This window comes from Ptychodera flava, chromosome 19 (genome assembly GCF_041260155.1).
Source record: "Ptychodera flava strain L36383 chromosome 19, AS_Pfla_20210202, whole genome shotgun sequence".
NCBI classification, from domain to species: domain Eukaryota; kingdom Metazoa; phylum Hemichordata; class Enteropneusta; family Ptychoderidae; genus Ptychodera; species Ptychodera flava.
The window spans coordinates 24,844,843-24,871,250 of NC_091946.1; the positions used below are offsets into that span (position 1 = coordinate 24,844,843).

At 38.6% G+C, this 26,408-nt stretch overlaps 2 protein-coding genes across 3 annotated transcripts; one reads left to right on the forward strand and one right to left on the reverse strand.

Moving 5' to 3' along the window:
• Positions 1-935: 935 nt before the first annotated feature.
• LOC139119032 (AP-1 complex subunit sigma-2) lies at positions 936-7,685 on the reverse strand. 2 transcript variants are annotated; one of them, XM_070682642.1, is made up of 6 exons: positions 7,385-7,537; positions 6,248-6,426; positions 5,122-5,230; positions 4,296-4,433; positions 3,008-3,090; positions 936-2,001 (listed from the first exon to the last, which is right to left on the reverse strand). In XM_070682642.1, the coding sequence occupies exons 1-5, from the start codon at positions 7,385-7,387 to the stop codon at positions 3,043-3,045; spliced, it is 477 nt and encodes a 158-aa protein (XP_070538743.1). In that variant the 5' UTR covers positions 7,388-7,537; the 3' UTR covers positions 936-2,001; positions 3,008-3,042. The 2 variants fall into 2 exon arrangements, with proteins under 2 accessions (XP_070538743.1, XP_070538742.1); XM_070682641.1 differs by lacking the exon at positions 3,008-3,090 and having other exon boundaries at positions 7,385-7,685.
• A 5,614-nt stretch (positions 7,686-13,299) lies between these two features.
• LOC139119033 (dehydrogenase/reductase SDR family member 12-like) lies at positions 13,300-25,765 on the forward strand. Its single transcript, XM_070682643.1, has 8 exons — positions 13,300-13,504; positions 14,913-15,046; positions 15,203-15,285; positions 19,133-19,228; positions 20,410-20,553; positions 21,195-21,302; positions 22,204-22,432; positions 23,866-25,765. The coding sequence occupies exons 1-8, from the start codon at positions 13,443-13,445 to the stop codon at positions 23,982-23,984; spliced, it is 975 nt and encodes a 324-aa protein (XP_070538744.1). The 5' UTR covers positions 13,300-13,442; the 3' UTR covers positions 23,985-25,765.
• The last annotated feature ends 643 nt before the right edge of the window (positions 25,766-26,408 follow it).

Here is a 26,408-nt window from a genome sequence, read left to right on the forward strand (position 1 = left end):
ATATGTTTGTCCTCCCTTTAGCAAACACGCTGCGCGATTTCCGACTGAAATTTATGCATTGAGAAGCCTCAGCAATACCCTTCGAATCCGTGTCTGCGATTTTTTCTCTGAGTTTCCATTCAAATTATGTGGCGCAATCATAATTCCTTGAAAAGGACCTTAGTCTAACACCTTATGATGCATAAGAAAAAACCAAACGCAAATAACGGAAATCCCACACAATGATTTGAAAGGTATAATCAAAACTTGTCAATGCTAAAATTTCAACCGGAAATTGTGCAGCATGTTTGCTAAAGGGAGGAAAAAGCAATTTTTGGAAGCTTCGGTAAATGTTTGTCACGTGACTATTATGCAAATAATGACTATGTACTGTGCACGATTGGATTTCAATATCAGGGCTTTCAGAAATTTGGGGTTTGGAACTTCTATAACTGAGAAAAAAATAAAAATGTGAAGGTGTCAATAAGGTATCTAGCTACCTTAAAACGTGTACGCATGGTCCATATGAGCAAGCAGTGAGGACTTCTATACACGTCGCACATTTCATAGTACACGAACCAACATTCATTTGAAAATAAAATAAAAATACTGCATAAATTCGCAGCTATTGTGTCTTTAAAGGGATATAGTCGTCGGAACTGTGCCTGTGCGAGTTTCTTGTTTACAAACAATGTATTTCCTGCATGATATCAACATGCACCTCATCATAGCTGCGACATTTAAATTATACGATGGTAGATTATGACAGACATGTGTAAACTTTCATGAATCACCATTGTGCCTTGGATACATTGTTGCCTTTGGTCGTATGGGTCCCATACAACCTTTGAGCGCAGTTCCGACCACTGTATCCCTTTAAGTGGCCTAACGTAGATGTGTAAATTAGTATTTCTTTACAATAACGAATGAGTAACATCATTAAAGCCAGAAACAAATAGGGTCCATACTTAATTTTTATTAGAACAATGATGAATTTCTAGATGGGGAATATCGTCCATGAGATGTACATTTGGTTCTACAAAAGTGGATAAAAATATGCAACCAAAATATTCACAGAACGTGTTCACTGCCACAGGACAAGTAATCTTGAAATTGAATTCTAACAACTCATTGAACTCATAGCTGCAACTTAAGACTTCAAAAACAATGAGCAGGCATGCTTATCTTCCTGTTATAACAAAAGCTGGTAAAATGACAGCCTGGTAATTGATAATAAAAGGTTCGACATTTTGTATAAATATGACATCATATACAATATTGACTTGTTTTTTTCTCAATCCATAGATGTTTGGCTTTCATTCATTATATTGCTTTGCTCGTTCAAAAGTGTTTGTGCAGTCCTCCACGACTAGAGGAGATTTCGAGGGCTGGGCCATCTCCTGTTCGGGTGGAATCTCCTGTTTGGGCTTTGCCATCTCCTGTTTGGGTGGCATCAGACTATATATGTGTTGCTCTCCTGACAACAGAGTCATTTTGAGAAATACTTTGATAGCGTATGCAAATTTCGCATTCACATGCTAATTAGCAACATTTGTTTTGAAGCTGTGGACGATACTGAATAATTAATTACGATCGACGACTTTTAAGATACGTTGTAACGGTACTGTTTGTGTTGTTACTCGGGTATTTTATCTTCCAGTGAGTAATGAGGTTAGGGAGACGGAAAACCCATTCATTTGTAGATTTAATTATGATCTGACATCTATCATAGTAATTCTATTTTTTCTGCATCTTTGCATAAGACAAAATTAGGGGGCAACGCTGAAGAATTCTGGGCCCGTACTGAGCAATTTTATATATTGGATAATCCTAGGGGTTCCAGTTACTGCACAAAGCTATGGGCAGGCCCCTTAAGATGACAAAGTTTCTTTCACACGGACAACTGGGCCCAGCATTCTTCAGGTAGGGAAAACAGTCAGCCACTGGAAGAAGTCAGTAAGTCCACGATATGTTTTACGTCAGTCCAATTTCTTCTAAAACACTTCTGTTGCCGTCCATTTCCTGAGAAAACAAAATTTGAAAATTTGTCTCAAGGGCCAGAGAAAGTCACGCAAAATATAAATATCCAGTGCTGACAATACAATGACTGGACAACATGAAAGCAGTGTGTCAACAGTGTTAAACAGAAATTAATGAGATTTCTTTTAGAAAATATGACAGTGCAGCATATAGTTTAATCTATAGCAAGCCATGCATTTACAACCTTGTGGATATAACAGGTGCTTTCATGCAGTGCAAGAGATAAGAGAAATGGCTGAACTTTGAACTCTGACCTTAAATAATTGAATGAATGAATGACAGACCGAAATCATGAAGTCTGATACAAGATATGAGACATGAATGGAAGAGCTTATAGTAACTGCACAGAGAAAAGTGTTAGTATTGGTGGGGAAATTGCAATATTTTTTTTCTGATTGTGTAATGATTGAACAAATTTTGGAATGTGTTTAGAGACAAATGTTTAATAGTTGTTGTTTAATTGTGCATGTGCTTCCTTTTAAGTGTAAGGTAGAGTTACATGCTTATAAACTGACCCCTGCCCTCCCACTTAGCCTGCCAAACAAAAGGGCATTCTATCTCAAATTTCTCTTGATGCTTTTTAAATTTGGACCCTGCTAAAACTTGCAGCGATAATTGGATTCAGACGTCAAAACCAGAAATTACAGGATTTTGTTTTGAATTTGGAGGGAAGTGAGTTACACCCGATGATGTTCTTCTTTGGGTTAGTTTCAAGAAATATTTGAATAGGTTCGACTCTGTGGTAGCTCTAGGTTTTTTTTTTTTTTTGGTTTTTTGTTTTGTGTTGTTTATTTTTGTGTTTTTTTTGGGGGGGGTGTTAAATCTTGAGAATTTCAGTGTTAATTTGAATACCACTCATAGGTAGCACATGCACAGCGTGACTGAAATTTTCAGTGAACATCAACATTGCAAGCCATATTCTGCCATTTCCCCAGTATGAGAACTTTTTAAAAACGAGCATTTGGTTAGTAAGGTTTGAGTTCCCTACAGGGTAAGTGAGGTAGCCACCGAGAGAGTTTTGATTTAAAGAAATCCCATCTCCTCCAAGGCATTTCGCATGGCATCAGCCTCCTACACAGCAAATGAAAAGAGAAAGTAATTTGATACAGCAAAAACATAGAAGAGGAAAAAAAAAATTCAAAGGTTAAAAAGGTAAACGAGTTATAAGCTTGGATATTAGGATTGAAGAAAGAAGATTAAAAAGATCTCATTCACTACGGAAGGCGTTCGGCATGACTGTAGCATCGTATCTTATTGCATTAGTCAATATGCCAACATTGCATAGGTAAATGTACCAAATGACACATTGCAATTACTTTGAACTCTAGAGGGCGAAAGCTTTGACTGTTACTTTCATGTCGTGACATAAACAAATGTTCTCATATTTTGTCAGCTTAGAAGAAAAAAATTCAATTTTCATTGTAATTCTGCATACAGTGGAGTTACAATCTCACGAGAGAATATTTACCAAGACTACAACTATTGCCTCGTGAATTGCAAAACACATTTAATAGGCTACATACTTTTTTGGATTTTCATAGCAATTTGCAGTGAGCAAGTTTTAAGTGTAGCTAATGGGACATCCTACCAATAATAGATATGTGGAAAGTTTTCACTAGCAGTATCTTAAATAAGCAGTTAGCACATTGACAAAATTAGCCAAATTTTGCTGAAAAGAATGCTAGCTAAAACTACAAGTTTTACAGAATGTTTCAAGAGCCAATATTATCTGACAAACTGTTGATTCGTAAAAAAATAATTATATACATCAGTAAAATTCAGTTGAGAGAACTTATCAGATAGTTTGGCAGCTTCAAATGCATTTCATGAATGTTGATCCACTGTTACAACTGGAGTTCCACGTGTGCCAGCCAGTATTTACAAAATCAACTGAACTGAAATACTTGAGCGAGTCTTTTTTCTCTGTTTCCTCAACACAGATCTATGAAGTTCATCTACTCTCCGAGTGTCCTTTCACTGAGGGAATGACACTGGCAGCTACATAAGGAGAGTTATTTGCATTGTGTAATAAGAGAGCTCTGAGAACTGTTTGAAAGAAGGCGCATGAATGTTTGTTGATTAGAAGGGGTAATTGCATTGTCACATTACACAGATTGCATGTTAGATAGTCAGTAATTCATGCACGGTGATATGGGTGGTCACACAGTGCCTTAGGTCACTTTTTGAACTTTGAGTACAATCATTATTGAGCTTGGCTGTGATTGTCGTACAAACTTTGTCACCAATGAAAATGACTCTCTCACAGAGCGGCATACCTCTTGTAGAAGGTCCTGTGCTGCGATGGCTTTCAGCACATTCTTTTTGCTCGTTTCTTGGATTTCGCCGCCGAGCATCAGCTCGTCAAGCATGAAGTAGGCTTTTTCAAAATTGAAAATGATGTCTAATTCACACACCTGGAAAAAGCAGAGAAGAACAGGAAGATTATTTTGATCGACATGATATTTTGGTGGAATATAATGAATGGATAGTGAAACATGAGTTTCAAACTGCGGGAAGTTATACCAGTATTGATGTTCAAATTCGTTCTATGATTGTGACTCACTGTAACTCACAATAATGGAGCAATGGAGCAGCAAAAGTGGAGAAATCTCACTTCTTCAAGGAATTTTGGTGAGACTGCCAAACTAACTTTACATGTTTGCAAACAATCTATCTCTTACAGCAAGGTCATTTTGTTAATAAAATGTCATTGACAACTGGCCGTGGTTTTATTGTGCAAACAAACGGACAGAACAGACAGACGTGAAATCATGCAAACGGACCACTCTCTGCCAGAACATAAGCAGGGAGAACACAGTTTTAACTAACTTTAATAGTACAGTACATGGGTTCACCTCACAGAATTTTAATATGGGATCTAATGCATAAAAAAGGTGAAAAGACAATTACAAGCTCTAAGAAAATGTAACGAAAATTAAGCCTTGTCACTTAAAACAGTGAAACTGAACAACAAGTTCTGCATATATGGTGTTTACTTGCATGTACATCGATAACTGTTCGGAAAACAGAATTTATATTTACTGCACAATATTTTAGTATGACTTGGAAGTAGGATGATAATAAAGTGAAGGATATACTCACGCTTCCAAAGTATTTATCTAGGAGTTCCACATATCTATGAATAATTTCCAGTGTCAGTAATTCATTGTCTTTTTCTTCAATAGCACAGCAAAAATACAAACTTGCGTACCTGTCATCAATGAAACAAAATTTATCATTGCTGCTGCTGGTTTATTTGGCCTTTTATATTCATTCTTTCCAACCAACAAGTCTTTCATTCTCTGCTACACACACAGTGATACAACATTTTTTACTTTTGCCCCTACTTATCCCATGCTAGGAGCTACCACATTCAAATGTACCGGTATAAGTGTTGCTCAATGAGTTAGCCTGATACAGAAGACATTTATGGTATGCAGCACCTCTGATGCCATAGTTTCTGGCGTAAACAAGAAATTTGGATAACAACAAACAGACATGTAATGATTGTAGTGGTATAAACTCATAAAGACTTTACCATCCAAGAACTCAGCACACATCTGTTTGAAATAACAATGTGTGCCTTTTCACAGTTCAAAAGCAGCCAATTTTCTATAATGTATGCAGCACACATACAGGAATGGCCCTTTTCCAGGTTGTCCCACAATGCATTGCCATGGCTGTTTGAAACTCTTTTTACACGATGTGTTTTGGTATCACATTGTTTGGTACCTTGGAGTTGCCTTTTGATTTGGCATGAATATGTATTGTTCAGGGTAGTATCAGTCACAAATGGCAGAAGTTACTCACCATAGTGAGACAAGCATCATGAAACTAGTACAACAACAACATCTAGACTCGTACATGTAAGTATACTGTGAGCAACATTTTTCTCATAAACACAGAAAAGGGAATTAACAGGACCATGGACTTGCTTTTTAACCCTTATTTTGTCAAGTTCATATTTCACAATCAAGTCAAGTTGGTTAAACCTCATAAAGCACATTGCGTCCCATATGGTGCATCCTGACAAAAAATTGAACATTTGAAGGACCCTAAAAACATAGATACTGCACACAAAATGTTTAGTTTACTGACTAAAGCTACAACAACAGACCAAGCCAAGTGGGTGAAAATATATATTGTTTTGGCTCAATACTGCTTTTTACCAACTTGGCAGATGGGGAAGTGATACTATCTAGCAGGGAAGAGTTAATTGTCAACCTACCTTTTATACACGATTTTTAGATCTCTCCATTCTAGAAAGCTGCACATTTTAGGTTTCCTGGAAAGAATCGTTGTCATCAGTTCCCTTGTGATTTTCTTTTTGTCCTTGTCCAACTTGGCAACCCACCACTTCTGCAGCCGCAGTTTCCCCTGACGGCTGAACAGCAACATAAACTGCATCTGCATTTCAACAATTAATAAAGCATCTAGTTAGTTGAGGTGATAAAAGTGAACACCATTTTTCCATGCGGCGAACACTGAGCTTGTGAGCGCTGAGTTTGTTTCATGTTGCATACAATAGTTGAAAAAAATATTTCAACCCCTGGAGTATTGCAAAGATGGGAATCAGAGAAAGATCAAAGCATTGAAGTTGGTGAAGAAGATCAGTAAGTCCCAACGATGGCTTAATAGTTTTTAACTTTTTTTGCAGAGATGAGCAAGTTTACGCACCTGAAGTCACGGAATAGATTTTTAACACTGGGCAAGTATGGTAATTTTGAGGCCTATTAGCTCTACGGGCTTGTAAAATAGGCCAGTAGGAAAATCAATTGACATCAAACGGAATAGATAGATAGTTGCCTGAAAAGCAAAGGGAACACTGCGCCGATTTCCCGTTCTTGCTGACACGGTATTCTCATGGAGCTAGTGTCTGTTTCTAGCTCCATAGTATTCTTAACCAATTTCAAATTTCTCGCAAAATTAACATGTCCACGGAACCTGAAGTACTATGACCTTTGTTCACATTTGTAACGTAACCGATTTATTGTGCAAAGTACCGAATCATGAATGTGAGCCAATAGTCAATACGTAGCACAGTACAACCACTCGCGACTGGAAAGCGGTCGTACGACCCGTCGAGTTTAGCCATACGTTTACTATTTGTCTTTTGTATCTTGATGTACCATGCCATTTTCTCAGACTATGTTAGAACGTGTTGAGTACCAAAAATATCGATTGATTGATGAAAAAGTTGGTTCATTTTGACAGGTATCAATAGTACGAGTAATAGTCATAGTGTATTTCATCTCTACAAACGAACGAACGGTCTTATAACTCTCATTGTATCACCAGAAAGCACAATAGTTAATAATAATCGGTGACATGGGGAGGTAAAGAAAATTGGACATGGTTATCTTACCATTTTTACGACAAATTCTCTCGTTGTCCAAAGAATTCAATGGGGATGCAGTTGCCGGAAGTGAAACGCTGTTCTCCTCGTCCCAAAAGCAAATACTATCGCAACAAATTAACACAATGATCCCAAAAGTTCACCTTCGTAAGAGTCTCAATATTTCCTAATAATTGTTTATATTTGTATTAAAATAATTATCAAATGATTCTGTAATTAATTTAGATTAATAACACTTTCTGTCCTTTCTGTAATAACTGTAACCACGCGAGACAGGGGCGGCGCGCGTCACGCAGGTCACATCACGGGTCACACCCATTTCTAATGCTCATCGTTGGCTGCGCTAAACTCACGAGCTGCAACCTGGCCTTAATCCGGCCCCATAATCAGATTCATCGGGGCGACCGAAGATTAGTGGACGCACTCTTGCTTTTGTTGCGAAGTAAATAAATAAAAATGATGGCGTGAGTAGACTTTCCAGGTTACTAACAATTAAGACAAAATGTTTCTTTGTGTCCACTAATCAATTTTGCCGATTTGGATAGCAAAATAATTATTTAGGCCTAGTTGATAAAACTTTCATTTGAAAACGAGAGTGACAAAACCTTAAAGAGTACTAGTACTCTACATGTACACGTCTACTAGCGCGAGAACCCGGGATTTGGATAACAGCAAATACGCAGTGGTCCAGCCAACAGATTCGCTTGGGAATGGTTTTAGGGACCGTTCAGTTTTTACGGCCGGGGGGGCCGGCAAAATCCAGGGGGGGGGGTCATCATAATTTTGGAATCCGAGAAGGGGGGGGGTCATCACTTTTTCACTGGTAGGAAAGGGGGGTCACCACATTTTCAAAAACATAATACCTACAATAAAGTTCACTTTATGCCATGGCTATGATCGACCCTCTTACCGGCGGGCCGCCTTCGGCGGCCCACTACAATAAATATACTTTATGTATTACCCATGACCCTCTTAACGGGCAGACGCCTTTGGCGGACCACTCCAATTAGGTTTACTTCATGCAATGGCCATGATTGACCCTCTTTACCGGCGGGCCGCCTGCGGCGGCCCACTACAATAAATTGACTTTATTGTAATACCCCATGACCATCTTAATGGCCGGACGCCTTCAGCGGCCCTGTTCAGTAAAGTTTACTTCGTGCAATGGCCATGGTCGACCCTCTTTTTACCAGCGGGCCACCTTGGTGGCCCACTAGAATAAAGTTGACTTTACGTAATGGCCCATGACCCTCTTAACCGGAGGGCTGCCTTTGGCGAACCACTCCAATAAAGTTTACTTTATACAATGTCCATGGACATAAGTTGTCTATGGAAATGAAGTTAAAAATTGCCTTACAGTCGTCCTAATTAACAGACTTTTGCATGGATGTGACTGAGAAGTTTGTGCACTGGCATCTCTGCTACACGAATAAAGTGCGCCGCGTACCGGAGTTCAAATCCAAACCGTGCGGGTAAATTTGACATATGGGTTTTGGTTATTTTTCAGCGGGGGGGGGGGGGGGGGGGGGGTCATCAAAATTTTTCGTCTTGACAAAGGGGGGGGGTCATCATTTTTTCGCGAAAAATGCAGGGGGGGTCTATATTTTTTTGAACACCGGCGACAAGATTTTGCCGCCCCCCCCCCCCGGCCGTAAAAAACTGAACGGTCCCTTAGAGACCACGACTACGTGGACGAAAACGAAAATTCTCCGCGGAGATAAATTTAACACAGTGCGGAGCTTTTTACACAGTGCGGAGATAAATTAACACTGCGCAGAGAATTGTCGTTTTCGTCCAAGGTACACGAGAGCCGAACCACTGGCATCCAAAAGCACGTTCAGTCTTATTGATTTGTCTTCATTATCCTACTCGTTCATTGATAGTTGTCATTTCTTTAGAAAGCTGCGCCTTATTAAATCTAGACTTTGTAATTGTCGTTCCTCGGATTTTTGGTGAGAAGACCATAAAACCAGATATTGAATAGCAATTTCAGGGAAAAATTTAAAAACTGTTGCTACTGGTACTTTTCAATCGAACCTTTCAACGGCAACTGTTTTTGGTTTCATAAAACGAAGTGAATAAAGGCATTGATAACAATTATGATTACTCATTCATTGTTATAATTGTGTAGGCCAGAGACAAAATATCGTTCCTCGGATTTTATAAGCAAAACTAGAGAGGCAGCGAGAGAATTTTCTTTATTCAGATGACTTGGCGTCTATATTTCACAAATTGTCCACAATAATAGAGGCATTCCATATAACGGGTAGTGTTGACAGAACAAATCCTGAGTATTACAACAGAAGAAGAAGAAAAAAATTCAAAAGATGCAAATGAAACTGCCCCAAAAATAATTGGCTCACTTTGGAAACAAATCCATATTGGCTGAAGCAGAAGCGACGATTCCGAGAAACAAGTAAATCATTCGGCTACCTAACCGTATGATATGCGAAAATATAGCTCTCCACTTCTGTTAGTGTATATTTCTTCAAATTCTTTGAGCTAGCTTGCCACGTTCATAAAAAAATTAAACTCGGTGACTCCAATCTTTCATCCAGTATTTACGTGTAAAAGGGACACAAGCTGTACCTGTGATAACATTAGGCAAAACAAACAAACAAACAAACAAACAAACAAACAAACAGATAAATAAATAAATAAATAAATAAATAAATAAATAAATAAAGCTGTTCCGATATGTGGTTTTTTTTAATAATAGGGTAGGTAGGTCGGCAGAATTTTTTATTTTCCAAAATATTTTTATTTTTTAATATGCATGGGTTCAGGGCGGTACACTGACCACAACATTTCCAGAAAAATGTATCATAATAAGAGGAAAGAAAAAAAACATAAAAGACATCCTCGGTCAAGTAAAAATCAAATGCCAAGTATATAAACGAACGCGTAATTTTACGGTTTTTTGACTTCTGTGTTTACCACGTAGCTCTGAAAAGTTTGAGGTCGGCAGGTAAAAAATAGGGTAGATCGGGTTATTAAACAGCACTATTTTTTTTCTTCGGCCGTAGCGGTGCTGTTGCTTTCTGATGGGTTGTATTTTACACGTTAATTTTGACTTCGACGACTTTTCGCGCCGCCACCCACACTGTGGTTAAGACAGAAAACCCACAGAAAAACCAACAGCACACGTATGGACCCACAGCCATATGATGCCAAAGCGCCCCCCCCCCCCCGCAACTGTCTATGCTTCAAGCCGCGAACGTTCACACATTGCTGCCTCTTGACACCACTCCTGCCTGCTTACACAGGTGTCCGGAGTTGCCAGTGTACATGCATAGAGAGATATCTCTCTCTATGCATGTACACCGGCAACTCCGGACACCTGTGCCTGCTTAGGGACTGGTCAGTTTCTTCAGCCTGGGGGGGCCCGGTGGATTCATGGGGGGGGGGGGTCACCCTGTTTTTGACTTTGGTGATAGGGGGGGTCACCATGTTTTTGAAATGCCCAATAGGGGGGGTCAGTGTGTTTTTTGAATTTTGACACAGGCTCATCATTGCCTAAAATGCTAGTGTCAGCCCCAAATTTCATCATGCAGTGTGTATTTTCGGCGCGCCCTTCGGGCGCGTGTAACTTTAATAATCAGTCGTATGTTTCAGCACGCCCAACTTTAACATATCAAGCATACATATATCAGAGATATCTGTATTCAATATTTTTCAGCGTTCCTTCAAGCTCATTAATTAATATATCAGACATTTTCAGCACGCCCTTCAGGTGCATGACTTTAATATACAAGGCATATACATCAGAGATATCAGGGGATGTTTCATATTTTTCGGCGCCCTTCTGCAGTTCATATGTAAAGGATGACAAATTCCTGATACTTTTATGTTCTCTCAATGAGAATTCAGTATGAGAAAGCAACATGCACTAATATTTCACAATATATATTTGATACAGTGACTTATTTTAGAGATAGAAAAATGACAAGAATTCTTTCCTTCTCATTGATGCAATTATTTTCCTTTGTTTCTCGGGTTTTCTGTAGAAAGATGCTTTTTTTAATAACAAAATAACAGTTAAAAAAGGCAGTTTTTGTCATTATTAGCTGTGCTTTTATGGTTTCAATGTTACAAGAAAAGGTCTTCTCAAACACTGTAAACATCAGATTTGGCTAAAAAAGCTCTCTATGGCTCAAACTTTAAGATTGACACTTTGAAATTCCTGTCTTAAAACTGATATGTCAACAATTTCATTAAAACATAGAATGACTATTTAAAATATATGTAAAATGTAAAATATAATATATATATACGTATATATATATATATATATATATATATATATATATATATATATATATATATATATATATATAAAATCTATGTCCACCTTTTGTTTTACCTGTGTCGCGCGCGGGGGGGGGGGTCACCCTGTTTTCGAAATTGGAATAGGGGGGGGTCACCCTGTTTTCAAAATTTTGAATAGGGGGGGTCAGCCACTTTTTGACGTCGGCAAAAAATAATCCACCGCCCCCCCCCCCCAGGCCGAAGAAACTGACCAGTCCCTTAGAGGCCAGTCTTCTCCCCTCTGGAGAAACTTGACTTACCTGTTAGACGAGTGTAGTCGTCCAAACTATCTGTTATACAACTTCGCCGAAAGCATTTTCGTAATAATATTCAGATTCGGATTCAATTACCGCGACAAATGTCGAGGTCACTGACATGACACAAATGCGTCTTTTTAAGAGGTATGGCACGACATAAATTTTATATATCGTTTCAAGTGCAGTATTCAAGGGGTGGGCGGGGGGGGGGGCATTTAAAATCAATAGCATTAGATTGTTCCATCATCTTGAAAAGCACATGATCAAAATCCTCAAGCAAAATGTAACGCGACGACTGAAAACCCTCCCACTCTTGACATATTTTCGCTCACTTTCAGAAATCACGCATAATTTCGCCTAAAAATAGCTGAATTTACGGGTCACATCGAAATAAAGCTAAGGGAAAAAAGGTCTCGAGTGACCTGCTATGTTTCTCGAGGGCTTGTCAAAGGAAACACACGATTTTTTCTTACATCTATAGTTTCTAAGCGTGTGAAAATATCTGCATGTATTTCTTGCCTTTCTGGTTTATTCGAAAGTGCCACCCACTTTTCTTTCACAATTCTTAGTTAAGTTTTCTCTTGTTTTTGTGAAAGAAAAGTGAAAGGCATGTTCAAAAAACAGGAGAAAACTTAAAATTTGAAAATAATTGATCGGTTTTCATATCAGTCCTTGCCACATTTGAATTTTTTTTTAAGTTGGAACAATACCAAATTGAAAGGCATTTATCAGGAAGTAATTATTCTCACGATATTCAAGTTTTGTCCTGAAAACGTGTGAAACATTGCGGAAAATGCATACAAGATTCCATTTTTCATGCCAAAGTACGAATAAAACCACAGGCGACCCAATAAGTATTACTGAGTTTTTCACACTGTTTTCTCTATCATTTTCTCTTCTTTCTTTATGCTCTGAATGATCGGAATAAATAAAATAAATGGTTTATATAACGTAACCTAGCCTCTAGATCTGTGACTCTTTATTTATTTTACACTCCATTACAAGGACGTATATCTCTCATACACACATGCTGTAATTAATTAGTCAACACAACTAATTATGCTAACTTACTCTTGCTGTCGCCTCTCCTCACTACAGCGAGAGAATACCGCGTAAGTAAAGACGTTGGCCGTGCAGGCTGATATTCCACGGCCAGCTGGCTGAGCTCGTGACTCAGTTTTAATTTTGTTTCAAAACAACTAGCAAATGTACCCATGTCCACTTGGTCTTTTACACCGTAATTCCTAATAGCATATATTGCATTTTAATTGCGGTAGCCGACAAATTTTGGTCAAAAACGTTGAATTGAAACGTTGCAATACAGGCTTGTCTTAATAGTACGAATCCGAGTACAAAAATAAGTTCAGGGACCGGGCGATATTATGTAAGGAAGTTTTGTAAACAGATGTCCGTGACTTCGTCCGCGTGACAATTGGGTGGGAAATCGAGTGATCTGATACCATTGACAGCACGTTGTACTCAGGGAAGGCAAGAGACTCAAAATGTATGGATCTGTGTACAGAAATTACACTTTCTTTATCAAAGGATACAGAGAATTTGGAAAGTAAGTGGAGCTCGTTGTTACGATCATGGACGCAGTACATATCATTGGGCACTGCAAGTGCAACTTGTTTACACGGTGTGAATGAACACACTCCTACAAGTTATTTGGATGGTTCACTGTAAAGTAACTGTAACCATGGAGGTAGTACCTCCATGCTGTAACGTATTAATGGAGCTGGAAAAGTCTTGCATGCAAAGAAGTCAAGGGGTTAAATCTTGACAAAACTTCTCCATGCACCACAGCATTATCATGGTGACCTTGAAGCACATCTTATCAATAATTAACAGCAGGTTGATAAAATCAGCAGGTACGTCCAGAAGGCGAATGTTTACAACAAGACGTATATGGCTTGCCATCACATGACTTGGCCCAGCTTCAGTACTGAGACTCGAGGTTTTACCTGGGTATTTGGGTTTGACTGTTTTGCCGTCAAACCCAAATAACCAGGCAAACCTGGAGCTACAGTACTGCAGCTGGACTTGGCCCATTGCAGTCAATGACAATCAGATACACCTTATCCAGGATGTCTGTTTTTTTACATCCGTGCTTTAACATTCGATCCTACATGGTACCTTCAGTATGATATTGTGGGGAACATAAAGCAGTGGGCAAGATGATTACGATTCATATGAATTAAAATCTAATATAATCAGATATTATTTCTGTTCAGGTATGGAGGTGCAAGGTCAAGGCAGCTGAGGTCAATAATTTTTTAGAGAGCCAAAGTGCATGGGTCCATTTAACTTGAAGTTGACCCCTATAAGTTTTTGCCCATTCACTGCTCTATGAGTATGATCAGCTGCACAGCTCAGAGTGTGCGGTTCGATCGCCAGCTCTAGTCAGGAAGCTTAACCCAGCTTGTCTGCCAATTCATGGGTTGAAATTGCATCGATTTTTAGGGTGTACTCAAGCTGACATTCAGGTGCCATTATCCTGTCAAGTCGGTGAAAAATCACTTAGTTTATAATAACCAACCACAGGAGGGATCGTGAGCCAGCCAAGTCCAGTGTCACACTTTGACACCATGTTTAAGTAGATTTTAACACAAGTGTGCGAAAGTCTCATATCCGGGTCTCATACATGAGATACCGAGTTAGGTGAAAGTGAGTTCCACTTTTACTGACTTTGCAGGAACCGCCAAGTGACAGACCTGGCAGGAAAAAGGTCAAACAACATGCCAAATGCTTTGAACAAAAAAGATCATTGCAGAGCTAAAAACATTCCATCTTAAGTCCAGGATTGAAGTTGTGACTCAATGAAACTGATCTCCAAAGTATCCTCTCACCTTTATGTAGAATGATTCTCTGAGAGAAAAAAGCATGGATGTGGTTCTTCCTGCTATACATTTCCATCGGAACTCTTTCAATATCACATGATCATTATGACAGAGCATTTCCTTTCTCCACAGGAATGGGTTCCAGTCAGCTGCCAAACACTTTGATCCAAAGGCTCTAGATGAAGACATTAGTAATAGAAGTTACATGATAACAGGTGCTAACAGTGGTATTGGTAAATCAGCGGCAACTGAATTAGCGAAAAAAGGTTTGTATCTATAGCATCAGAAGGGGCTACTCATTATCTTGTCCAAGTTCAAAGGAGAGATTAAAAGGGTTATTTTGGTTTGTAGTTTGCGCCTTTAAAGTGAAAGACTTCAACTTTTGCTCAAATTTTGAAATGTAAAATATTGGATATTTGCAGGTGCAACCATTCATATGGTTTGCCGGAGTCAACAGAGAGGTGAAGACGCCATGCAAGAAATCATGTCCAAAACAGGAAACCAGGTGAGTGCAGTAGTGTTTTGATGAGATTATACCAAATGCGTGGAAAGTGAGAGTTGAAATGTTGTAATGCAAACAAGGCTGTCCAGAGAGTTTCTGGTATGTTTTAACATATGATTCATGCAACCATTATGTTCTAACCCTCTCAGATGCATTGATACATTTCAATATTGCCATCGTCCTTTTGACAAACCACAATATGCTACTAGAAATTACAGGTGTAGCTAAGGCATCTGTCTGTATATGAGCCAAAAATTGTATTGCCAAATTTCAAGATAGCATTGCAGCACTTACACCTGTTGTTAGCATACAGCTCTTCGTTCAAACCATGGAACAATTATGGTGACCCATTCTGTCTGGCTCAATAACCAGCCCACATGTACTGAATTCTAAAATATGTGCAACTTATCAAATTTTGTATTCTTTACTATCCTATCATCTTCACTTTAATCTGAAATCCTGCTTCCATCAACTGAATTTTAATTATGAGAGATACTAGTAAGAATGCATCAGAAATTGCTCACAGCAAATTTACTCCCGTCAGGAGTAAATTGATGACTGTCGGAAAGGAAGGCCAGTTTTAGCTGGAAAAGAATTTGAATGTTATATTTGAACGACTACACTGAATCACAATTTTTCCCCTTTTGCAAGAAGAATGTGATATCGCTTAACCTTTCGCCTGGATATTCTAAAACTCAGCGGCATCATTGTGTGTCGTATATTTGTTTGAAAGTGGTAAGTCAGCAGTAGATTGTACATACACAGTCATAGTTTAGGGGCTGCTGTACACTCTGTGGACAGTTTTCAGACAGGGTCGTAAATTTTGCCCAGAGCCGTTTCATAATTAAAATGACGAGCACTACGAAATCTTATTACCATATCTTTTGAAACTTAATTGTGTTTATCCTCAAACTGTTAACAGGATGGAAGTGGTATTTAGGGGGTCAAAGTTGCCAAATTGTTGACCCCATGTTGAGTGCGTAGTAATCGGACTGCTGTCGCAGTAATCGGACGTCGTATTTGGAATGTGATTATAGAGCCAAATATTGATATTTTTCAATTCGATGTGTTTAGAAAACTGTATGTAAATATTTCGTGATAAATTAGTTACGTTCAATCCATTGACGAGGCAACTATATTTCGACGTGTACGGTGCTTCCATATTTGACATGGTCTGTCTCAGTGTGCTGCTTTTGACATCTTGTATCGTATGGTATGTTAACTTTGCCAAGTTTGTAGCGCCCGAAATGGCTTCTACCAAAAAAAAAAAAAACTATCCAAAACGGGACAGCAGCGTCACCTGAGTTAATATGCTGTCACATGACTTGTAAAACGCTATCAATACAGAGCGAAGTGAGTACATTGAACAGCATGTCATTAAGGTAGCGACTCAGGTTCATTGTCACTTATTTTCAATCCTCATTTTCACAAAGAAGACGTGGTCACACACCCGACATGTGGTACTTTTTTATCTGTTCGGTCACCGAAGAGTTCAGAAAATTTGTTAGTTTTTTAAAAACAGTGCGCATACGGCTGTTTTACTCAAAACAACGTGTTTTTTTTAGTTTTTTTCTCAAAAAAGTGTGAAGTACAAATCTCCAATCGCCTGTGATCTGTTTACGTCAATCGACGGCTGGGTATACTGGGCAGAAAACCGTGTCCCGGATTTTTGAAATTCGCTTTTGTTTTCGCACAATGCACCTTCAAAGTGTCACTTGACGTTTTTGCAAATTATCGGCCTTTGTTCACCGTTTGTCAGGATATCTTCACTTCCAGGCCCTTTGCACACTATTTTCGGCGAATTTTCTTACACCAGGACTAAGTTGAAATATTGAGAGTCAGTTTTGGGAATTTTGAATATGTTTAGGATTGCAGATCGTGTGAAAATAGAAAGAAATTATACACTGAACTGGCAAATGCTTAGTGCCAGCAGTGGGTGGTATTAACACAACAAACACAGAGGGGTACTTAGCGATTTAATCCATTTTTGGAACGTTTAACTTGTAGATTAACTGTATACTGTTGTCTTAACAGTTACAATCTGGTTACCAGAGTTCACAGTCAAGACAAAGACGTCGAAACTTGCGTAAAAAGTCTATCCGATCGAGACTTATGTGCTGTCGTCGCGTCGGGCATTCACTTGTTCTTGACTCAAGTTGTCTACTTCCTGTCTCGCGATCGGCAATTTATGCATGTTCTTTGTGAAAAGTGATTGTCAAGTTCATGTTAGCGCTGACACTGTGCGAACGGTACGTCACTTGCTTGTTTTCCTACCTCAAGATGAGACGATCACACGTAACTCTTGACAACATAAAATGTCTGTCGTATTTTCTTAGCTTTTGCACCGCACTGCAAACTTGTCGCCCTTCGTTACGACGGGAGAGATTGACTCGTGTTATTTTTTCAAACTTTATTTATATGTGTTCTTGTACCGATTTTATCAAACTAATAATAATCACGCCGTAGCGTAGAACAGTGCAGGCTGTCATCGACAGCGTGTTCCAAGAGACAGAGTATCGACTAGTCTACAGTGGAGTCACTCGACTTGCGCAATACCAGCGCACACATAAATATTTCTGAAATTTTTACTTTTAGTCAAACTTTCGATGACTGACCTCATATAGCAAAAAATGCTAGTTTCAGCACTTCTAGAAGTTAAGCCGGGTTTGTTTTACGTTCAGTGTTGAGGTCCAGCTAGCAGCTGTGGAGTCTGCGGGTAATTGATAAGTTTAGACAACACGCACACAAGAATCATTTGTGAACCCTCGCAATTCACGTTTGACGTAATTTAATTTTTGGGTTATATTTAAAGAAAGAAAAGGCATGAAATAAAAAAAATATTTGCATTTCGTTTCGAAAAATTAGCAGATCGGTGAACTTGCTCTTGTGAATCTACATTATGTGTGTATGAACTCCTGCACTGGCTTGGGAAACTCCTTGACATAAATGTTACGTGATGTCGGGTACGGTGCTGTTCAAGGTTTCTCAGCAGACACGAAAAGACTGCACGACAGAAAACTCGAGTTTAAAAATATAAAGAACACGATAGTAACACCAAGCATGTACAGCAAGAGTGATAAAATTATCGCAACTAACAGAAGTTTCATCTCGCTCAGGCTAATTTTTGGACTCGGGTATGTAATCAGCATAGCCTAATATGTTCGAAAAGCAGCGTGTCAAATACTTTCACAGTTGTTGAACTGAGCACGTCTCCGTTATCGTCTGCGTCCTCGGCCAAATCTGACTCTTCACTGCATTCTTGATCGTTATTGCAGGGAGTATGAGCCAAAGTCGGGCTGTTTTACATTTAAATCGACCTTTGCGCACGTTGCTGTCTTTTTCAGGTCCGCTTTTGTGGACCTCGCTTGCTTTTTCGACGGTACGGAGCGCGAGCGCCAGCTTTGGTCTGCTCGACGTGTTTGCCGTACCGATACATGTGGAGTTCAAAACGCTGAGCCTAACGTTGAAGCTAGCGCATGCGCACTATACCGCAAAGCGTATACATAATCTCTGCGTGTTTATCGTGGGTCGGTAATCCGCGACCGTTAAGACAAAAGGGAAATAATGGCACGCGGTGTAGCTGATAGTTTGCCATTTTAGTAATATTTCAGGAATTTCCCGGTACGATTTGACCAACACCTTTCCCCAAAGGAAAGACCACGTGTCAGTGGTTCGAAATTTGAAATAAAAAAAAATTGCTAAAATTGACCTTTGAACCTGAGTCGCATCTTAAATGTCCAAAAACTGAGTCGTCCGAAAACTGTCACACTGAGTGTACAGAAAATGACAAGATGCAAGTTGTAAAGTGTGTCGTAGTTATGCTGATCCAACTTTTTCTTGACACTTTCAGAACATTAAGCTCCATATACTGGACATGTCCAGTCCTCGCAAAGTGCATGACTTTGCTACTTCGTTCTCCGGGGATGGAAACTCATTAGATGTTTTGGTAAGTTACTGCCTTTAACTGCTAAAGTCCCAAATATTAAGAACGTCCTTGGTTAATGAACGCGCCATCAGCTGCATTAAATGTTAAATTCTGTTTGCAAATGCCATGAATAATGATGTCGTGTCGTAGAAATAATGTCCTGGGGGAGTTTTGCAATGATTTTGTGTTCTCTTTTCACCAATCAGACCTTCAGTGTACTCTAAGTGAAGTGTACAGCAACACATACAGTCAGTGGAAGGAATGGATGTATATTTGAAAGTTGGGAGAGGCTTAACCCTTTGAGTGCCAATGTCAATTTTTGTCACCTGTAAAAAATATACTCCAGTCAATTTTTTTCAGATTTTTGTCAAAATTTTGATAACAGACTGTAGCCGATGAATGTGATGTCCATTTGGTCCAAAATTATTTAAAAATTACAGAAAAATTCATAAAAATTGGTAAAATGTTGCACTAAAATTTTGGTGGGAACAATTACAGCACTCGAGGGGTTACATTGTAAAGCACAGTAAGCTGTATCATTCATTAGCTTACCAAAAAATACCATCCAATCTTCTGAGAGATGTTTTTGTCTTCGAAGATGTTACTATTTCAATCATTGGCGATGGATTAAGTCAATTGTTGGTAGCCTGTGTGTACTCTCTTGCGGCGACCAAATGTGACGTGCGCGCGCAAATTGAAATTATTTGGTTGTTAAAATCTAAGTTGTACATTTGTCGCCAGTGTTTGATAAACGTACTGTGCATGTGGTTACACTTCGGTAAGCATTTTTACATGTCATTGAGGTGCTGTTGATTTCGAACTATCTTGAAAAACAGTGTTGGAAAATAAATTAGAATAATGATAGACACCATAAGTAGATCCCAAGTTAAGTGATGGCCAATGGAAGCACAGTCAACAAAAACACAAAGAGAAAGTGACTAAAATTATGCAGTTAGTGCAATTTCAATTTCAGTTCACGCAAGAAATCTAGCGGTTAAGACTTCAATGTGTGAAACAACACCCACATAGGACAGCAGTTCAGTGTGTTGTTATCTGTGTGAGCTAGCTTGCTCCACTGTTTTAACCATCAAAAGAAACTGACCTTCATGATGTAACTATCAAGATCCAACTTTATAGTGAAAAGCGATTGTCTGTGATATTGCTTACTAGAAAGAGAATGAACGTACGTCTCCTTATTGCAGATAAACAATGCGGGTTGTATGATAAACACTCGAGAGGTCCAAGAAGACAACTTAGAGAAGAACTTTGCCACCAATACCATGAGTACATACGTCCTAACCAAATCACTTATTCCAACACTGAGTAAAAGCAGTTCACCGAGAGTGGTAAGTACATTATTGTGTCTACTAAGTAGTTTAATATCATGATCTGTTTCTCAAGATCTAGATGTACAATTGTTTCCTTGAGACTCTTTGTGTTACTGATAGCTACTTTTGTGAATTACATGTACCAACCATCTTGTAATTCAGACAGTGCCAAATTTATTTATGCACATACTTAGATACGACGTTCAAAAAGTGACAAAGTAGCTGAACATTGTGTATCTCGACATGCTTAGAACAAGATTTGATTGACATCAGACACAAAAATAGTGGTAATATCACAAAATGTTATGTACAGCTACTGGTCCTTCAAAAGATACAAAGAAAATGACATCTTTGGCCCAAGTGTCATGTGTGCATCCTTGTGTGTGTGAGTGTGGGTACTGTCAACCTTTGAGCACCTTAGTCAATTTTTTTTGCCTTTATAAAATGTACCCCAGTCAAATTTTTTCAGATTTTTGCCAAAATTTTGATGAAAAACTGTAGCCAATGAAATGTGATGTCCGTTTGGTCCAAAATTATCAAAGACATTACAGAAAAATTCATAAAAATTGGTCAAATGTTGCACTGAAATTTTGATGGGAAAAATTACAGCATTCAAAGGGTTAATGTGATATCAAAACACAATTTGATCATCTATACAGATCACAGTTGCATCAGGAGGAGCCTACACAATGAAGTTGGACTATAAAGATTTTAACTTTGAGAAGATGAGTAAATTTGATGGTACTTTTGTCTATGCACAGAACAAGGTATGTAAGAACATTTCAATTAGCTATTTTAGGAGTTTTAAATTTTGTCAATGGCAACTTTCCACAAAGGCATATTTGCAGATATTTGAAAACCATTGGTGTAACACCCTAGCGAGAACCCTAGCTCTGTCTACGGAAGTACCATTAATGCACCATATACTGTACTGTTCATGGGTTTCCCGTTTGGCATACTGAAGCTGTCCTTGCATTAAGTACAAAGCATATAATTATATACAATCATGGCTTGTCCATTGTCGTCATTGGTGCACATGAGAATTTGCGTGTCATTTTCCTAACACATATAGTGGCTTACATGTACTGGTACAGTGTTGCAGCCAGGAATTTTAAAGCGAGGGACACTGTGTCCCACTAGTGTTTATTTTTGGGACATATTGCAGATTTTTGGGGCAACGTGCATCAGTTGTCAGTCAAATTTTGTATTGTTTTATTTATTTCATTATAAATTAGTTTCACAAAATAAAATTCAAGCTACCAGGACCGTGTCGCTATGCTGTAATTTCAGGCAATTGTAACAGTATACCGTATCTGCCTCCAATCAGAGCTACAACCAAGTGCAGCATTTTAGTTACTTTTAATCAGAGCTTCAAAATTATGTAAATATAAGCCTCAAAATGATCATGCAAAACTAAGGTCATTGTCAGTAACAGATATTACTTTCAGACTACAACCAACACAGTTGACTCCTGAGTACACCTGAGGTGGCCCTCAGCACTGAGAATACGGGACAACAGGTTCCGTTTTTGGGTCACTGTCACAAGGGCACATCCTGGCTGCAACACTGCCGATAGTGCCATGGGAAAAACCAACCTGTAAATTAGACTTACGCAAAGAATGCCATGATTTATACAGGTTTGTAACTCACGCTGTTATACTTCAATAGAGGCAGCAGATTGTGATGATGGAGATGTTTGCAAAACAACATGGAGGAATACAGTTTTCCAGTATGCATCCAGGCTGGGCCGACACACCTGCCGTGCAGAATTCTATGCCGGATTTCTATGAGAAGTTGAAGGACAAGTTTCGGACATCGGAGCAAGGTGCCGACACAGTGGTGTGGCTGGCCGCGTCGAATGCAGCCACAAAGCAAGCCAACGGCCAGTTCTTTTTCGGTAAGTTTCAGAATGGCATCATTCTAACGGTTTCCATTTCCTCATTTAGAACATTTTTTCAGTCACAAATAAATGAAAGAACTTGCATGGACACTGAATATTAAACCATATGATGTCCCACAAGGATCATGTGTTGCATATTTCAAATGTTTCTCAAATTGAAGTTAAGATGGTTTGCTCTCTATAGCAATGGAAAAGTGGCAAAGAAAGATCTGAGGGCATAATAGAGCGATTAAAAATATTTTGGGTCCCAACCATAACTATATCAGTATGTCAAGTACATGTGTGCCATGCTGGGCCATGGCAATAGAAAAGTACACCAATACTAAAATAGGTTCCTCAATAAGTGTTTAAGGTTTATATGACGACATAGTATTCTATAGATAACAGAGGAAATTCAGGATTAGAAAAATTTTAATGCGTAAAAACATTTCATATTATTGAAAGGAGCACAACAGTTTAATTTGTTGTGCATCTTGCCATTACACAGTTGTTGCCTTTCACTATCGGCTTGACTTCCTCTTATGGCCAAGTATACAAAATGATTGAAACACAGTGGAATGAAGTCACAGGACATGCAGTTGTTACATCACAAGTTTACTGCCTGTAGTTGCTAATATCAAGGTCTAATTTCAACTAATCTTAAAAGTACTTGCTTGCCATTAACTGATTATTTTTTTCCTTGTCAAAAATTGTCTAACTGTACTTTTTAAGACAATTTTGCAAGATTTGTCTTCAATAAGTCTCAGATTCTTGAGTTAACGCCCCAATAGCTGCTAATTTTATGCAATATTTTCATGATTTTATTTTCAAATCAGAATTGGTTCGTTTAAATGTACTTACTGAAGGATGTGTATTGAAGTGTCACTGCTCGCTGATTTTGACCATGCCTACACATTTTAACAGGTTTAATAATAAACGGGTGCCACACCCATATAATGGTGCCCCACAGGAATATACAAAATACAGTATTTTCTGCACATATACATCGTGATCATACCAGAAACAAGCATGATACCATTTACTTGAATGCACAACACACGATGGCCAACATTTTGTTCTTGTAATCTTTATTTTCTCTGTCATATGATTAGTTTTTGAAAATGGCGGGAAATCTAAAATGATGTTAAAACCTTTGAGTTACATGCCACTTTCGACACTCATGGCAGCGTTATACACTTTTTCAGTCTCTAATGGGTCTTATTCAAAGAAAACTCTTGGAAAACTAAGGATATTTTGAGATTGGTATAATAAACATATGCAGCTATTGGGGCTTTAATGGGATGCATGTTTTTTGAATGATTATGAGAATGTTAGAGCGGGTAGATTTTACCATTACAGATTATAAATAGTCGTTGCCTTTATCTGTTTGTTTTAGTACAAATTTATTGGGATTCTAGGTTTGACATCACAACACGTCTTTCTCTTCCCAGATCGCAAAGCAGTGAGCCCACATCTGCCATTGGCTTGGACCAAATCAAGCGACAGAGAAAAGAGCGAGTTCATGGAGAGGTTAGACAGCTTGAGTCGTCAGGTCACTGGCGCGTCATAGAGGGGGTACTTCACAGAAACTACGGACAACTCCATGTACATATTATCTTATCAGGTTACTGGACCAGCATGAGACTACACCAAGTGCAGTATTGTCACTTCACATGTTCAGTGCCATATAACTGTTATGTATTGAAAATTAAATTGTAATATGTTGCCAAATTTTGACATGGCATGATTAAACTGTTTCAGCTACAGTCAGCAAGCTTTTCTGTCTACATCTCCCTTTGTCAGGTAGGCAATGGATAATCTTTACAGTGAACAGACAAATTGACTCATTGTATGCAGTGGGAGAAGGGTTTCCTTTATTACATCATCATCCACAGCAAAATTTTGCACTCCATACACACTCGCGTTTGCATGTATCCTTGATTCTCAATCACGGTTCAGATTTTGTTTTGAAATGTGTTAGTTACTGTTCAAAAAAAAGTTAAAGCGGTTAAACTGCAAACAACCTATATGTAAATCAGCACTCTACCAACCTTTGGGGGTGGCTGTGATCATAATCTCAACATAGTATTTTGCAATGTGTAATTTGTTCAGGGGATTTTGGGGTCAAATGCAATGAGTTCGATTTCCCATGTGCATGTTTTGATTATTGACTGTCCCTAAAGCTTTTGTTGAGAAGTAGTACCTGTATGGTAAAGTGAAAAAGGAGTTATGACTCCTGAATAAAATGAATTATTATTTAATGAATCAAAAAAAATCTGCAATACTAGTCAATGTGTTAACAATAGATATTGCCAAAGTCATAATACCAGAATGTTCATGTTCAAGGCACCATCAGGTGTCTTGATCGGAGCGAGGCAATTATAAGAAAAGCTGAGGTTTCCAAAATTTGAATCTGCATTGTTAATGTTTCTACATGTATGTCCCCATGTATTTTGTTCATTATATGCATCCACATGCTACAGTAAACTAAATAGTTGTGGAAATGCCTTCAAAAGTGGAAGGAAATATTAATCTTTATCTGTTCAGTATTCAGATAAAATCATTTGTTTTTCTTGAAAAAAATTGAAGCACAGCATCAGAAAATGAAAAAGCCACTTCAGAGACAGCAAATGCAGATCTGATCAGCATTCTGTAATTCTAGTATTTTGGAAATGTACATGTCTCTGTCGTTCACTATGTAAATTTCTAGATCTTGACTGTTGTGATATTCAATACTGAAACTGTTTCCAATCAAATTTTCCTGTATAAAATGTCCAGTTTACAGTCTCCGGCCACAGGGCTGCTATTGGTCCATCTGATACGGTTGGGTATTTGGATGAAGATGTGGAATAGGATAGCCATAGGGGTAGTTTATGCTTTGAATTCTCTGCCCTTCTCAATACACATATAGTTTGGCAATTTTGTTATAATGTGTGAAGCACATACAGCACACGTTTTGTTGTGGTGAAACTTTGTGAATTGTCAAACAACAGGACACCGTTTTTACTGTGGTTTGTTTATGTTGTGAGCAAATTGTACAGTATTGCACAATAAGAGCGAGTTTGTGTCACAAGTTTTCATTATTCTTGAACAGACAGAGCTGTGCATTTACAGTGTTTGACTTCTAAGAAAGTTCCGTGAAAGAAAGAAATTGAAGTAAAACCCATAGCCCATCTTCCTAGGTAATATGATCCAGCTTTGCATATGCACAAGGAAGAGGCCTTTGTAATTTTTTCAGATTTAGTATAATTGTAATGTATAAGGATCAACCTTTGAATATGTTTTGAAAAAAAATGCCATTTATTATTTCAAATATGTGAATTAAAGTTTACAGACTTTATGATGGACAAATGTGCCTCTTTCATGTGGGTTTTACATGAATGTTGTGTCAGAGGAGAGGAGTAGACTGATCCGTCGCTCAAGGACGCTTCCTACGCTCTTCTCCTCTTAGGAGGAAGGGAGCGTATAGGGAGCGTCCTCAGCCGACTGACCTTTCAGTCTAAGGTGTGCAGCTACCGCTACAATGGGCTGATATCCTTGAACCTCAAACTGTGCCATTCAAGTAGTCCAGCGATCTACAGTCCCTTACACACATGAGGGACTGTGAACCAATCTGTGCATACCACTGATAATGCACTTGTGTGATGAAGAATGCATGCTAGATTGTCAATCTACGGTATGCTATTAGCCCAGTAGACGTAATTGATGACCCTCATATAAATCAAACACTCCACACGTTTACTCAGCATAAAGTGTATCCTGGTCATCTGTAGCAACCTTTTCACATCAAAACCACTGTAGATGGAACGGTTGAAGACTTCTGCAGAGGTGCATTGAATGTTTGTCTTTCTGTCATGATGACAGAGAGGGATCTTCTCAGGAAGGATATCCAGTAATGAGTGAATTCACTCCACTCTCCTCAGTCCTGCATCCGAGCTGTTACAGTCCTCAATCCCTGGTTCTCACATCAGTGGTCATTGACGTTGACTGTTTA

Bases quoted from the DNA above. Each gene is read 5' to 3' on its own strand.
- LOC139119032 (XM_070682641.1), bottom strand. The intron at 5,231-6,247 runs GTAGGTTGACAA...CATTGATGACAG, and splicing joins CTAAAAATCGTGTATAAAAG to GTACGCAAGTTTGTATTTTT. The intron at 4,434-5,121 runs GTGAGTATATCC...TGCTTTTTCCAG, and splicing joins TAGATAAATACTTTGGAAGC to GTGTGTGAATTAGACATCAT.
- LOC139119033 (XM_070682643.1), top strand. From the start codon at position 13,443: ATGTATGGATCTGTGTACAGAAATTACACTTTCTTTATCAAAGGATAC. The intron at 13,505-14,912 runs GTAAGTGGAGCT...CTTTCTCCACAG, and splicing joins GGATACAGAGAATTTGGAAA to GAATGGGTTCCAGTCAGCTG. The intron at 15,286-19,132 runs GTGAGTGCAGTA...TGACACTTTCAG, and splicing joins TGTCCAAAACAGGAAACCAG to AACATTAAGCTCCATATACT.